We start from the raw sequence: 16,714 nt of genomic DNA on the forward strand, positions 1-16,714 counted from the left end.
TCAGTTCTGCTTCCAGATTTATTTGGTTTTTTAACAAGTTTTCTTTGTATTAGTATTTGAAAGCTATTTGAGATGCTAATAAAACTGTCTTATAAATTTTCCATATTAAAGCTTTTTTGCAGAGATTAAATCTAATGTTTTCTTCTGGTTTTCATGGTTAATACACAACTTTCAGGGTTTTTTTAGAAATATAAATAGTTTCATCCAATGTGGGGAATTTTAAAACTTAATAGCTTTCCAAAGCTTATTGTGTGATGTGGGACTTGAGTTACTGTGGAACCTCAGATACGCATTTCAGTTCAGAGTACATGTTGTTTGGAAACATGGAAAATAAAAGGTTTATGTCTGTTAGATGTCCACCAAAAAAAAAGTCATTAAATCTACATTAGTATTTCTGTTCTGTAAGTAGATAAAACAAGACAGTCTTATATGTCATAAAATTCAGCCTTCACATTTAAAAATCTCAGAAGCTCAATGAAAGAAAGTTAGGGAAGTGCTGACAAGTGACTTGTTTCAGTTGGGAGAAGAGGCAAGGCTGTAAAATGTCATTATCATACTTTGAGAGCTTTTTTAAAAATTAATAAAGGCCAAAAATCAATAAAGGAAATAGTTTAGAATCAGGCTCTGTTTTGTGGGGATCCCAGTTGTCAGTTTCTCTGGGTCTGGATTGAAGGCACTTGAGATGGTAGTTCATGTTCGGACTCAAGTGTTTATTATTTCTTATCAGTAAAACAGTCTCATTACTGTGAGTTCAGCAGCTTTTCATTAGAAGGCACAAAATGGCCAACTATCTCTTGTTAGAAGGTCTTTTAAGACTAAACTGTCCAATTAAAAACTGACACCTAGATTATTTTTCCTTTTAACCCAATAACTGATCCCAAAGAGGCCACAATGTGGACTTTTCTGCCCAATTAGAAAATGCCACCCAAACCCAAGAAGAAGAAGGAAGAAGCAGCATGAAGAAGAAATGCAGGACGACACCCTGTGCCCTCCATCTTGCTTCCATCCACAACATACTAAAAATCCCAAAACCTAAATTTCTCACCAAGTGATATACCTACATTACTCTCTATAGTCTGTTTCACACTTTTGTGGATTCTAGTCTGTCTTGAAGTCTAGGAATCTTTCTCCATGAATGAGGGTTGAAGTCAGTGCTCCCCATGGGACCAGGGCACCCTGGAGCAGATAGAGAAATATTCCTGGTGCCTTAAGTTTCCACAGTATTTGTTTGCAGATTCATATTGAACTAACTTTTTCATTACACTAGGGACTGAGATGACATTGTTCTAGGCTCTTTGTGAATAATGAAAGATCCTCTTTGCCCCAGAAATTTATTTCTGTGCTTTGACTTTGTGTTATTTAAGCTGATGTGGCCTTAAATGTCCAGTTTCCGGCATATTAAAAAAAGAATGGAAAGCTGGAGAAGGACCGTCAATGTACTTTATGTTCTCTATTGATCAGACAATATTTCATCTTTGTGGAGGCAGCAGTCTGTAAGTAGAGGAGTCTGTAAGTGTACTTAAGGCTTCTGCTTGGGTATATGATGATACTGAATCAGTTTTGCTTATATTATGACCTGTAATTATAAGAAGGTCTGTCTTGTACACTTCAAGGAGAAGAAAAAACTGTATAGAAGAATACCAGTGTAAGAGGATGCAGATTTTAATACCTTGAATTTCAATCACTGCATTTTCTTCATCGTGTATCTCAAATAAATATACTTACAGATTAAAGTGTCAGATTTTCTTTTCTGGCTACTTTTGTTTTTATATTTTGCAATATTCTGTTTCTTCTTTGGATAGATAACAGAGATTGTCAATTAACTCCAATGTTCAGAGGCTTCCAAATGCCAATTTTGAGAGTTTCTGGCTTCATTTCCTTATGGACACAGGCATTCTCTTTTCAGGTTCAGTTTATGCTTAGGAGCAGACAGCTCACATTGGCATGTCTGCAGTCTCAAGTCACTTGTGTCTGTGCCTCATATTTCTGGACCCAAGAACACTTGGGAACACCGTGTAGGCTCTTGGATCTCTGCAGGTTGTCAGGTGTGAGGATCAGTGGCAGTAATGACCTTGTAATCCCTGATGGATGAAGCTGACTCAGTCCAATTCTCAGTGCAGTGCTGGCATGTCCTAAGTGCTGGTAGAAGCTGGAAGTTCCTGGTCTGTACCCTGTGTGCCTTTGAGTAAGGTTCTGTTACGTTTATATTACCTCAAGCATTGCACAAAAATATACTTTAGTATGAAAATAGTAAATGAATGGTTGCTTCCTACCAACCAATATTTTTCCTGCTATGTTGTTTATTTTAAAAGGCATTTGGTAAATTGCCTACTGTGAGTACTGTGCTATGGCATCTAAAAGGCAACAGAGACTTTTGCATCCAAGAAATAAAAAAACCCATCAGCCAAGAAATTCTGGAGGTGGATAGGAATTGTAATAAAAATTCAATGTAGCTGTAATAAAATATGTGCAGAGTACATGTGTCACGTGCAGAACTCATTTTGTCATTTTAACCTCTGATTGGTTCTTTTATTCCATATACCCTTATTCTCCCCAGTTCATTAGCAATTCATCAGAATTTCTACAGCACCTCTTGTGCCCTCTGTCTGGCTTTCAAAGATTTTTGAAACCTCTGTACTTTTTTCCTGAGCACTTGCTGAGTCCTTCATCACCCATTTGACCCCAGAACACCCAAGACTTCCACTGGCACTCTTATTAACATGCAATGTTCAAAGTCTTTCAGCATATTCTGGATCTCTCTTTGGAAGAGTGACACTGTGACAAGAAGAAGCTGTAATTAATGTCATACTAAGGCAGGTGAGGCCATCTAGCCAGGAAAAGATTCAAGATTTAGCTGCACTTACTGTGGTGCAAGGGTAGCAGCTTAGTCATGGCTCTTGATCGTGGGCAGACAGAGGTCAGACAAGTGGCTGGCACTCAGTGGCATTGCCTGATGTCTTCAGTCTAGGAGAGGCTATGGAATGGTCATGGCCAAGTACTGCAGCTCTTTGTATCTTGTTTGAAGAGAGAAAACTTCATGCATTTCTGTCCTGCTTTGTAAATAGAAACTTCTGTTTTTTAGGCTCATTTTCTTGCACAGACTACAGCTCCTTTGAGTCTCTACCATGGTTATCTTCATTATCTTTTCCTGAAGTATTGTATACATAAATCTGGGAACTGTATTAGTCTTTTTACTACTACTTGATTTTATTAATGAAGTATACTGTGAAAAATATTATTTTAAAATCTCAATTAAAAAACCACAACTTATGATAGAAAAAAAGTTATCATAAGAGATGCTTTCTCTAAGTTAAAGAGCTTTTCTTTGCCTGAACAATCAAAGTACTTGTAAAATGTATTGGCAGATCCGTATACCTATGGACAGAACTTCCTGATACATTGAGGATCATTTTGAATTAAACCAAGGCTGAATTAGTAGTGCAGATGTCCTCCAGATTCCCTGCATAGATGCATTTCCAGGCAGTGAATAGCACAGTTTATAGGATAAACTCATTTATCTTCTCAGGGCTTCCACAGATCAAATCTGACATTCCTGGTCTGCCTTGAATCATTCTAAGGTCTTCCGTTCTTTTTCACTAGACCTGCATTCCATATGCTGTAGGGCTTAGTTGTATTTTTAATCACTTGTGAATAAAGAAGTCACCATTTGTCTGCCATTGCTGAAGATGAATGGCAAGATAAGTAGCAACATTAGAAGTGATGCAGACGGGGATATTAAAGGGTGGATGATGGAAATGTCCAAACCAGGAATATGTTGGGGGGACCCAGGGCAACCAAGGCTCTGCAGGGCCTAAGTGTAGCATGGGGAAATGGTTTTTCAGCACCTTTTTGAGTTTGGTTTTCAGATACTGTAAGGGCAATAGTCTACTACAAGGCTGTAATTCTAATATATTGTACACTATTTAAATCCCATTTGGACAAATACTTTTATTAAGCATATCTCTGAACATACATTATACATTTGTTTTACTATCACCCTTGGGAACAAAGTATCTGCATTAAATTGATGTGCTTAGAAACTAACACTATTTTCTGCAGTATATATAATCTTAAGAGTCTTAACAGACTGTAATCCTTTAGATTTATGTAGTCCCTTTCCTCCTTGATATGAAAGTGGTGAGCAAATAGTATGTGCCTCTTGTCATTTCTTTGAGGTGATTCGCAAATACAAGGGACACAGTGTCTGCACTGAACTGATACACAGTAATACTGACACATTTCAGAAATACTTTTATTAGTAGATATGTCTTTCAAAAATACATGGAGTTGCGTGACTTTGGAAAAGTAACTTTGAGATTATTCTTCTGGTGCTTCCAGGCTATATTATGTCTTTCAGATATTCAGAAAGTGAATACTGTATTGCCATCCTACTTTCATTTTGAATTATGGTTGAGTTGCCTGCTTTGTAGTAGTGCCGTTTTGCTTAATAAATAGATTTGAGCAAAATACATTTCTGACATAAAATCTGTCCTCGATCGTTAACGCTGATTGGTTCTACCTTGGATAGAAAGCAAGTTTTCTGTTAAAGGATCCATTAATGTTAGAAAAATTATGTTCTAAATGGGATACTGATGTTGTGGGGGAGGTGGAGATGGCAGCTGATGCCAGTGAAATTTCCCAGTTTAAGCTCAGTGAGAAAGTCCAGGAAGACAGGTTTAACAAAAAAAGTTTCCCCTGAGAAGTGGGGAAGCAGCACAGTTTTTCACCACCTGTTAAAGACCCGATCCAATTAGCAGGAAAAGCTGCCTTGTGTGATACAAGCTGACTTGTATCACAATTGGAATGCATAATTCTAAGGTCACACTAAGGGAAATTGCGCTTCAGTGTTTCCTTTGGTTAAATCTTTTGCTTTACAAAGAGTAAAGGTGTTTATAGATGAGCAATTCATTTTGCTCCAACTAGTTCAACTTGACCCTGAAATGAGAACTCCCATATTTCAATAGAGAGTAAGGAGAGCACTTCTGAAAGCTAATCAGATGCCTGTGAATTGTGATCTACTTTGGATTTACAGAGGCTGATTCACAGGATCTGCCCCAGGATGATACCAGTTCTGAGTTTTGTATCTGAGATACCCAGAGCTGAGGAAAAACCAGGAGTCAGCTCCCAAAACACAAGGCTTGTGAGCCTGTGGGCTTTTGTAGTTAGTTTGAACGTAATATCCTAGTAAACCACAGACTGAGACCTGTTTGTAGCATTTCCTCTGGTAGGATTTTGAGCTCCTCATAGAACACCTCTGCTAAGTGAGCGAGTACCATGTTCCCCACGTTAATACCTAGAACTGACGTTTTAACTATCTCCAGACTTTGGTAATCTCTATTTTTTCATTTTGAGTTGTGAACCATGAAATTTTCAGTTTTTTTGCAGTAATAGTCTGTAATAATTATGTTTGTATTTATAAAGTCTTATACAGAATTGTGATCTGAGATGTATGTGGAGATGAACTGCAGGTTCTCAAGTACTCCTCTGTGGGGGAAGCTTTTTTAGGTACAAATATCGTAAAATCTGGTGGGGTAAAGGCCCTTAAATCCCAGTAGGTATTCTGTTGCTGGAGACCTGTTTGAGATTTGTAGCCACACACCAATATATTTCACCTGACAACTAAAGGATGAAGTAAGAGCTTGGTGCTTGGGGGAAAAAAGCCCTTGCTAGGAGCTAATGAGGCCTGAAGTGAGTTTGAAAGGCACTCCAAATGAGCCCCGGACCTGTTTTCAGTCTCCCGCCTTCCTCGGCTCTTTCCCTTTGCAGCAGCCGGTGCCAAGGCAGTGCCACTCGTGTTCTCCATGCGGAGAGGCTGGCGCGGAGCCCGCGGGGCGCGCAGCCCCGGTGGGCGCGGGCAGGTGAGGCGGCAGTGCTCGGCTCGGCGTCCGAACCGGATCCGAGGAGGCCGGCACCGAGGGCGGGGAGCGGCCCGGGGCGCCCGCGGCAGCAGCAGGAGCAGGGAGGAGCCGCCAGGCGCTGCCAGAGCCCGGACCTGCCGCGGGGAGGGGCGACCCTGGCTGCCGGCGCTCCCCGCTCGGGGCCAGTGTTGGGGCTAGCGGAGTAGCGGCTCCGGCTGGGCGGACAGCGTGCTCAGAGCCGGGGGATAGCTGGATCGAGACCGGGCTGCCGCCTCCGTCCTGCCCATCTGCCCTGATTTGCGGCTGGTGAGTGGCCAGAGCTGCGTCCCCTTGGGTCGCTTCGCACCTAGCCGTGCCTTCAGAGAGCGCGGGGATGGAGATTTAACTCTGCGTTATTTATACTGATATGCTACTTTGTAATGTAAGTGGGCCCCTGGGATTGTGAGAGGCTTTTCAGTTGAGTAGAAATGCCGAAGAGTTTAGCACAGGACCCTGCCAGCGCTGAAGAGCCTGGTGAGAAAGCAAACTTCCCCCCCGCCCCGACTCGAGATCCGGCTCTTGGGGTAGATACGCTGTGATAAAAGTGCTGTACGAGGTTTATCACTGACCTTCAGAGCACGGCTCAGCGAATGGGAGACTTTAAACCCACTCAAGCTTGGGAAATGAAGCGGGGGGACGGTGGGGGAACCAAACAATTGCCATGTTTATTTTTCGAAGAAAATTATTCTGGACTGATAATGTAAAAGTGCTTTGCTGTGTTTTCTGTAGCCAAGTGCAAAAATGCTCTGTGTTTATCAGATAGGTGTGACTGCCAGTGTGTACCCTGCCTGATGTATCCTGACGGTCTCACTGATTCCTTGCCTTATTTAATGTACTGTAGAGGGAGATTATATTAGTGCTCCTATTAAAATTGGAAGAAAAATGCTAATATTAGTAACAATTCTTATTACTATGTTACTGTGCTCAAACATAGTTTTAAAATTTGGACAGAAAACAAATAGTCTGATTCTAAGAAAATGGTGGAGCAGTTTCTTAAGCTCTTATGTAACATTTATATAGGCAGGGTGCTGGTAGGTATTGCTGGGGCTGTAGCTTAAAGTGTTGCTTTTGTGTCCCTTTACAACTGTAGTAATTTCAATTTTCGTCCCACAGCATAATGAAGTAAAAAACTGTGGAACTGTCAATGCAAATAACTCTTCTTACACCCAGAAAGAGCTGTATTTTAATTTCTTCCTATCCTGTGTAAGCACATTAGAGCTATTTTGGATCAGAATATTTGCAATTGCAAAAACTTTAAAGTCTTTCATATGGTAATGGAAAGTCAGTAAGTTGTGTAAATAAGATTTAGTGCAATGACAGTGTGGCAGTTGTAAGCAATGTCTGAGGTTCTTTAACAGCTTTCTGGGCTCTTAAACTGTGCTGAGGTGTACACCTACTTTCCAGAACTATGCACATTTTTTCTTGAAATAGAATGGTTCCAATAATTTCTGATTCTAGCTGTATCTCATTCCAAAACTCAGAGTATTTGAAGCTTTCTCAGACTTCAATGTATTTTCTTCATTTTCCCGACATAGATATGCTTTTTTTCCTCTTTATTTTCTAATTGAAACTTTAGAATTATACAAAACTTCTAGAAGAGAAGTCAGAGCTCCTTGTTGTTGCTTCTGTCCCTAGTCTGATTATATCTATTGTAAATTTTGACTTTGAAAAGACTTTGTAGTTAAAGCAGTACCGTTGATTTCTGTAGTTGAAGCCCTGCAAGTGATTTCTGGAAATGGTCTGCTGTTGTTGGTTCTCTGTGCCAGAAGAAGTAACTTTAGCTGAAAAGCAAAGGAAATCTGCTTCTGAGGGTCTGAAGAGGTTGGGTTTTCCCATCCTTTGCAGGCTTTCCCAGCTCTCTCACCCCACAGCTGTCTTTGGTGGGTTGGTTCTTGTGCCAGCTTGGCAACACTGGTTGCCAGTGCCCATCTGTACGTGAGCCGTGGTGCTGGCATGGTGACATCTGGAAACTCCCTGGCGCAGGAGTTGCGGTTCCCGAGCTAGCCTGCGACACAGGAAATGAACTCATGGAGTCTCAGGTTCAAAACAGGACAGCTTCAAAGCCTTGAATGCTGCGGAGAGGGATAGCAGGGACAGCTGGCTCTCAGAACACTTGGAGGAGGGGAAATTTCCCCTCTACAAACCTCTTCTGCTTCATAATTGTCTGCTAACTACTACCTCATGGAACAAGGACTTAGATTGCTGAAAATTTGCTTGTTAATAGGGTGACATTAGTTGACAATATGGGTATTTATAGACTGTGCAGAAAACACACTGACCATGATGGCATTTCTCAAAAATAGGAGCTGTGTTGTACCATTTCACAAAGTGAAATGGCTGCATTAATAAATACACCAGGTAAACTTGCTCGTTTATGAAATAAGAATTTGAGACTTTCTGAAGCTGAAATGGTTATATTTAATGTACTTGAAATACCTGGGGCAAAAAAGGAGAACACAGGGATGGCTCGTTCTGGGAAGCACCTGTATTTTGTACAGAGAAAGCTTTTCAGGGAAGAGGTAGGGGTTAACAGCTGAAATGGAAGAGCAAGAATTGAGGTATTGAGTGAAACCAAGCACCAAGTATGACAGCATTGGAGTAAGAGCTGGAGAATTTGAGGAATGTCTAGCTGGGAGCCAAAATGGAGATCAACAACCGTGAAGCAGCTTGACTTGCTAAAGACCATTGCAGTGATAGATACGTAGACATCTCCCATGAAACCCAGTATCAAACACCGAGCACCACCTGTTACTTCTCTGGGCATGGAGAAAAAGCAAATATACAAAGAATTCTGGTAATGTGAAGGAGGAGCAAACCCTTCTTTAGAGTGGCTGTGCACTGGCTGGCAGAGCAGACGAAGGCTGGAGAGGATTTAAGTGAGTTTACAGACTGTAAGACTGTTGGCTACATTGGAAAACTTCATCATCTTGAAGAACTGCAAGGCCATTATGGTATTTCATCTGGAAGGAGTCGTACCAGTTAGCACTGGGATTGTTAAATGTTGCTTATTTTAGAAATGCACTGCTTCTAGAATACAGCTGGTTTAGATGAATTTTTACATGAAAAGACATTTTTGTTACTTTGGACATTATGTTTATCTCAGAACTATGATGCTTTGTAGCTGACAGATCTGTGAAGTCCATAAAGCCTGGGCTGGTTCAGCTGGCTGAGTGGTTCAATGCTGACTACACCGAAAAGCTTTAGGTAACTTTGAAATGAAATTTGAATTCTTTCCTACCTTAAATGAAAAATCTAAAGTCTTACAACAGTTTAGTTTTGATTTTGTGCAAGTTACAGATTTGGGGTATTTTTTTTTCTTACATGGTTAAAAAAACCCTCAACACTTGGCTGTTCTCTGTGTTGTCTTCTAAAAATCTATAAATTATCTGTACTAATATATTAGGTTATACTAAATTTCCACTACGTCATTCCTTCTTGGATTTGCATTTCTATCATTCCCTATTGCAGGCATTGAGTCCAGATGGGATTTGTTGGACCAATGTTTTTTTAAGTCTGGTTGGGTTTTTTGGTTGTTTTTTTTTTTTTTTGTTGTTGTTGTTTTGCTTTTGTTTTTTTTTTTTTTAATTTTAAAGAAACTAAAATTAAAAAAAATTCTTTCAGTTGCAGCCAAAGGAGCAGGTGTGGGGAACAGCAAATCCCACATAGTTGTACGGGATTACTTTGTTTCCCGAAGGGCTTGCAACGCTTGTCTACTGGGTGAGGTCTGTTCCCTGTTAGCTCCACAAATAATAGATGGATTACTCCATAAAATTGTTAAGAATGAATATCGCCACTGCAGACCATGGTACATTCCAGATACAATGCTCTTCCAGGAGTTGTTTTGAACTGCGTGGCTCAAGTCCTTTCTGAGCAGTTACTGCTATCAAGAGTGCAGTAATTAAAGACAATTCTGGTTTTCTTCCCTTATCAGTCCAACTGGCATAATTTCTACAGAGATGATCACATTTAAAATACCTTGTGTGCAGCCAGAGATGTGGGATATATTAAATGTGTAGATTAACACTTTTTCTAATTGTATTTAATCTTCTATTAAGTAGAAGATTCTGTCTGCATTGGAACCTGTATTTTCTACCGTCTCATTGTTCAGGGTACCTGTCCACTACTTCAAAGCTTTCAGGTGTAAAGTTTTATAAGTCTGAAACCCCCACTCTACTGGAGAATGCCAGGTCCTAGAGCAGTCTGAGGAGTGCAGCAAAAATGAACTTCAACATTAAAGGAATTCAGAATTTTCAAAGACTGAATTTTCAAAGATTCCTATTTTTAGATTCTTTTTTTTATGGTCCGCATGTTCTTAGATTTCCCATTCCATGTCATCTTAAAAATCATACTATGCTTTTACTTGTCAGATCTTAATTGGCTTATTTATTAATCCTCTAAAGATACGACTCTCCGTTAACTATTTCATTGGGCCAGTTTTACATGTCTCTAAGTTCCCAGTCACTGCAATTATGGCAGAGGAGACAAAATGCAGTGGAGAGTTAAGAATATATTTTGGTGTGACAGCTGCAGGTGAAGTTTTGCTGTCAGTGGATTTACAGCCACTTCTGTAAAGAGGGACACAAATGAAGTACCATAGTACAGAACTTTTAATTCTCTCAAACATGAATGAAACAAAACTCAGATGACATTAGCCTGGTCAAATTCAGTGACTCAAAAGAGAAAAGTTACCAAACCAAATGCAAATGTACAGCCCAGCTCACATTCTAGAGAACTGAAACGTTTGAGTCCCAGTTCTTCATAGATGTGACTGAATAAAATATTTAATCAGATGGCTACCTTAGCATGCAAGGTACTCTTCCTTTAATGTGTTATTAAAAGAACTTCAAGGCAAGCAGGTGCTTCCATTGCCTTTCTAAGAGTCCATAAAAATGAAGGGAACTCAAGAGTTCCTCAAGGCCTAAGAAAAAAGAATTAATTAGCTCTGTCTGTTAAAATTTTAATGTTTGAAATGGTTCATTAATTGTTTGTTCAACAGGAGAACAAACGCAGAATTATATGTTGTGGTACTGAGGATCTTTTCTTCTATTCAGTAGTTCTAAAACATTTCTGAACGAAAGGTGCATAGGTAGCTATTATATCTATGGAAAATAAAGCCTGTATCTTTGATCATATTAAATGGAGGCTGCTGAGCTGTCTGGACAAAAGTTACAATTGCCATGTCAGTGTTTTCAAGGGGCACAGATACACTGAAGGGCCAAGGCCCTGTGTCTGTGGTGGGGTTGTCCAGCAGTTGCGGGCACGATGTTGGCCATCTGTGTTTGGCACAGAGATGTGTGGTTTCCTTCATGAAGTGGTTGAAAACAGCTACTAAAAATTAATGTTGTAAGTGTCCTGGGTTTAAAGCAAAAGAATGTGTGTCTCTCTTCCTGAAAAATCAGATATTTGCAGTCTCTCTGTCCCTTCTGTTTGATTATTACAGTAGACAGTAATTTTGAGCAGTGTACAGCAGTTTCAAGTGATGATATGGATGGATCCAACTGACTTAGAAACAAATGGAGCAGCATCACTGTGCAGCCTATCTTTATGTGAGTGAATGTAAAAATAAGCAGCCAGAAATTCCAAAAATGCTGCCAGACACCTGGAGAGGAACTTTCTCTGCCTCAGTGTTCAGCTCTCACTTGTTCACTGAGATTTGATGTTGCCTGCAGTGTGAGAGAAAACCAGACTGCTGATACACAGTGGAATTTCACGTAACTGATACATCTCTTCTGACCAAACTGAAGTTTAGCCAGCCCCTTGAATTTGCTCTCTATGCTCAGCAGAAAGTCCTCCTTGGGCTTGACTTTCCTGGGCCAGGGGAGGGGGTACCTGGCAGGAATGTGTGGAATTGAAGGCTGGAAAAATCTGCTTGTCCAACAGCATATTCTCCTGTTCTGAGTGGGTATCTAAATGAAAGTGATTTCCCAGGGCATCTGGCTCTGCACATGATCTAGAACAAATAGCAGAGGATTAATTTTCGTTTCAGAAGTGGGGGATTTAGCTCTGTCTCAGGAAGATGCTACGCGGGTGGGGGACATTCCAGTCTGCAAAAGCACTTTGCTCAGAATTAGCATACAGGCAATTAAATAGCTCAGCTGGCTGGGCAGGCTTAGCTCGCTGAGCATTCAGCAAAGGTATCAGGGAAGAAAATGAGTTAGAAACTTCCTTGCTTATCTGCCTTAATCTATGTATGTTGTGTCTCCCTGCAAAGTTCGGTTGTCTGTAATGCAAGCCTTGCAATTTGGACTTAAAATGATGCTAATTAAATTCGGTATTAAAAAGTCAAAGCAGTTGTAATTAACTGATTCTGTTTTTTCAGCAAGTGTTGATTTATTCTTCTAAGTAGCACATAATTAGTGTTGTTCATGCTCCCTCCTCCCTCCCCCAGGGTAATGTAAATTGGGTAGCAAACTCTTATCTGAGTGTGGTGTTTGACCTTTCATGTTATTTATCAAAATAATGATCTCAAATTTACCTTTTTATCTTATTAAAACAAAGTTATAGTTAAGATGGGAAAAACTGACAGCTGTAAGAACCTCACACAAGTTTTGATCTTGAGCTGTGGTCACTTCTACAATGTTAATAGTTCTCATTTATCTACATATTGCCTGAAAAACCTTAGGAGAAAATCTTTTCATATCCTTTATTTACGACACATTACATTATTAGTGTACTCTATGCACTGCCTTTAGAGTACATGTTGCTGGGAAGTGAAAGCTTCTCAATCAACAGTAATTCAATCCTGGGATTATTTTTTGTCAACCTGGTAAAAACATGTGGTTGTATTCTATCTTTTTAGTATTCGCAACAGTTCATTTTGAGCTTCTGCTAAAGATCTAATCTGCTATTCAGAAAATTTGATATATCTGCTGAAATAGCTTGATTTATTCAAATAAGGCATTTCAAAATTTCTTTATAAACATGAATATGCCTTGTTTTTAATAGAAATTGGAAAGGAGGTTACTGAAACCAGCACTTTATTGGTTATTAAATAATCTCTATTGTGTAGGCTTGTCTCCTGCAGTTTTTCAAAGCACACAGGTAAATTGCAGTGCAAGGTGTGGTGACATTGTTTATACCAAAATCTGTTTTTATAAATAGCGGCTATTAGCTTAGTTTTGTGCACAATGATTTTGCTCTGTGCATGTCAGCCATTACTTGTTAGCTATGACACAGACACTGATAAATCTCTATTCATTTGATTTATAACTTGGTGTAATCACTGAAAATTGACATAATTTCTCTCTTAACATTTTGTTCAACAAATTTAAGTACTTTAGGACATTCCTGGCAGTGTGCATGGCTCCTTTCCCTGTTTCCTTGTGTTGCAAAAGGTAAAGCTCAGAGCAGAGCTTTACTCATGTTAATTTAAAGTTATTTCTGAGCATCTGAAAACACTGCAGCTCTCTAAACTGCGCTTTATTTGTTTCCTCAGGAACATCACATGTCCACTGAGACCTTGGAGCATGGCTATGAGCAACACCACTGACTCTGTGGTCCTGAACAATGGCAGCATCTTGTCAAATGCTGCTGGCCCAGGGGTTGTTGCAGCGAATGACAGAGACATCACGGTCCAACAACTCCCATCCAAGGAAACACCAAGATCAAAACCAAGTCTTAATGGCTGCCTGCAACTAAATGGAACAATCAAACCATCCTTTCTGCCTTTAGACAACCAAAGAACTCAGCAGATGTTATCGCAATGCTGCCACCCTTGTCCATACCATCATTCTTTAAGTAGCCATAATAGCAAGCAAGAATGTCATTCAGTGGTTGGCAGCTCAGCATCATCTCCTATGACCTCGTGCTGTATGCAGCCACACACTGAGTACTCAGCCTCTATTTGCCAAAAACACACCCCTGTCTATCAGCCTGCCTGCTGTCTTCAGCCCTCCCCATCCTTCTGCCTTCACCATCAGTGGCCTGACCATTTTCAGCATCAGCCTGTGCAGCAACACCTAGCCAGGATCAGGTAAGCAGGTTGCATTATTTCTTAGTTCTCAGCATGGATAATCTTTCCCTGAACTATTTTGTTTTCTTACAGAAGTAGGAGATCTGAAAGGAAAATGAGCCAAATTTCTTTCCCAGTGATTTTACAGATCAATTTTCAATGCATTACCAAGTCATTATTTCCAGGAGAAACCAAGTCAGGAGATTTGTTTTGCTGGGCTCCATGAATGTTCCTGAAGTGAAGTAGTTCTTTCTTGGGAGAAAAAAGGCACTGGTGGTTTTTTTTAATTCTTGGGGATTGTTTGTAAGCTTATTAGCTCTTTCAGAAGACACAGGGTACACCTCTATTGTGTAAAACAAACCAGCAGAGATAGCTAAGAATACACTGAAAGATCTGGTATGTCTGCACAGTCTAATCAAAATACATATTTCCTTAAAAGGATGCATTGAAAAATATTTTCAACAATTCTGTTCTCAAATGTGCAGGGTGTTTTTTCTTTGTCAGGTCAGCTGGTTCAGTGGGTTGCCCTCATGTCTTTTCAGTGTAGGTTATCTGCTAAACTTCAAAATTGTGCCCAGATTGAGGAATTTGGGATTGTTCCAAGTTTTAGTCCTTTCTCTTCTCTATTTCATAAGAATCTGCCTCTTTGTATTTGTTAGCTTTGGAGTTCCAGAGCTTCAGGGAGCAGCAAACACAAGAACAATCTTCTACAGCCTCCTGGTCCTGGGCAAAATCAGTCAATCTAAGAAGCAATTTCTAAAAAGCAAATTCCCATTGAAGGAAGACACTTTGAAGCTTTTAAGCAATGTTACTATTTTTTCTGAGTTGCAGTTGGGCTAAAAGGGGTGGATTTTCATGGGAGCATTAAAACTACCCTTCTCCCTGTTATCCAACATCTGCACCCACATTCAGGAACTTGGAGCTGTGAGTGTTTCTCAGTCAGTTACAATGATTTTGTTTTGATGAAATATATGCACTAATTTTAAACTCCTAAAAATATCAGACGGGGAAAAACATGTAATGTGGAAAAACTCAAAGTGAATAAAGCTTTTTCCCCTAAGATAAAAACAGATGAAAATAGGGATGATAATACAGAGCACGAATCAGCTTTCTCCTGCCAGTTATTCCACTTAGAAATGGGAAAAAATCTTAGTTGTCAAAACTGCTTATAATCAGAGATGTATTTTCCACCCCATTCGTCAAGCAAAGAAGTTGTGTAATTTTGTATACAAAGGTATGCAGGAAGTTGAACTGTTGTAAGATCAGTTGTACTTTTCAAACTGTTGGAATGGTTGCATTCATTTCACTGTTTTTTCTCCCTGTGCATCAGGGTTGTTAAACGTCATCTGTATTCCATAGTCATGAGGAAGGGAACAAATGCCATCCATAGTCTGGGTTTCTGGCTTTAGTCTAGAAATAAAAACAGTGAAAATTTCTTCTGGATATGATAAAATAATGTTTTCAGTCATGGTTCACAGATGCAGAAACTGTTTGAACTGCTCTGATTGGGCTCTTGAGCCAAGACACTGTTTTTTTCATCTTCCTTGCCATACCATACACTTCTACAAAAATGTACAGAAATTATGAACAATGATTTATGATAAATGGTTTGTCTTGCTGCTAGCAGTCGAAAGATGCAATCCAACCTTTAAAGCACCTATATTTAATTAACCAGCTCTATCTGTTAGCATACCCTGCATATCCCTATCAAATGATTACTGTACTGCTTCCATGCCTTTTCACTCTGTGAACTGCCCATGGCTGCATTAATGGACAGTGTATACTGATCTGACTATCACCCAGCATGGAACCAAAGACTTCTCTCTTCATACTCAGCAAGGTGTGTCTAAATACAATACTCTGTTATTGCATTGTGAAGTTACCACCCAGAAAGGCCACTGTCAATGTAGACATGTGGGAGATGGTAAAAACTGGGAGCAGCTGGATGCAGTCTTGCTGGTGGATGGATGTGCACTGAGGAGGAAGCAAACTGCCTCATTTGTAGCTCCTTGGCAGGGCTGAAAAGGAGAGGTGATAAGTGTGTATTTATTTTTATGTGTTGGGGTCACTTCCTGTAAACAGAAGAGTAACACTTGGGTGTGTGATATTTCAATGTGATCATTGTTGCACATTCTTAATTTTTTTGCAGTTTGAGCTTATAATCTGAACAGCAGCTTCTTCTCCAGGTATTTTTATTACAAGGTTCATTGGAAATCATCCAGCTTTATGAAATGTGCATGTTTCAACAGGGTTATTTAAAATGCAGGTTCTTATACTCTACATTAGTTAAATTCAGTATGTAGTCAAACAACACTTAATTTATCTTCTTTCTTTTTAAAAAATGCATTCAAATATTGTTATAATTTTAAGAAGAGGGAGAAGTTGTGATTAGATACAGGAAGGTGAACACTCTTTGCAGACTGTATCGCCTGTGCTTACAGCTCTGGGTGGGTAACCAGTTGTTTCAGCGCAACAGGCTTTGTCACGTTTTAAAGCCCAAGGCTTAACATTTGCCAGTGACCTAATATTAAAGGAATGTGGCTCTGGTATATCATTGCAGATTGGAGTGAGTAAAGACAGATTGAAATAATGCCACACTTGCCCTGTCCTCTTAAAGCTGGCTGGATCTGGAATTTTGTAGAGGGTTCAGCTTTGAAGTTTAACTAAATTACATGGAAACATCATCTATCCACTGCATCTTGAGAGTCTGGACAGCTGTTAATTTTTTTAGGTTGGTGAAAATATTCTATAGCATAAAGGGAAATATTTTTACTGGTTGCTGTTTTGCAGGATGATTGTGGTAAAAAATTCTATTGTAAAGTAGGTAAAAGAGGTCAACATTTGGTTGTAATGATTCTGATGACTT

At 39.7% G+C, this 16,714-nt stretch overlaps 1 protein-coding gene across 9 annotated transcripts in view; it reads left to right on the plus strand.

The window, feature by feature from the left end:
• DISP1 (dispatched RND transporter family member 1) overlaps positions 1-16,714 on the plus strand; it is a 99,053-nt gene that overhangs the window by 53,186 nt on the left and 29,153 nt on the right. For 8 of the 9 annotated variants that reach the window (XM_064709174.1, XM_064709176.1, XM_064709177.1 and 5 more), the window contains one exon: positions 13,333-13,869. In XM_064709174.1, the coding sequence (XP_064565244.1) occupies positions 13,333-13,869 (537 nt within the window). Of the gene's footprint in view, positions 1-6,004; positions 6,165-13,332; positions 13,870-16,714 lie in introns of those variants that run through there. The other variant, XM_064709182.1, reaches the window with a different exon arrangement.

The sequence above is a fragment of the Zonotrichia leucophrys genome, chromosome 3, assembly GCF_028769735.1.
Source record: "Zonotrichia leucophrys gambelii isolate GWCS_2022_RI chromosome 3, RI_Zleu_2.0, whole genome shotgun sequence".
NCBI classification, from domain to species: Eukaryota; Metazoa; Chordata; class Aves; order Passeriformes; family Passerellidae; genus Zonotrichia; species Zonotrichia leucophrys.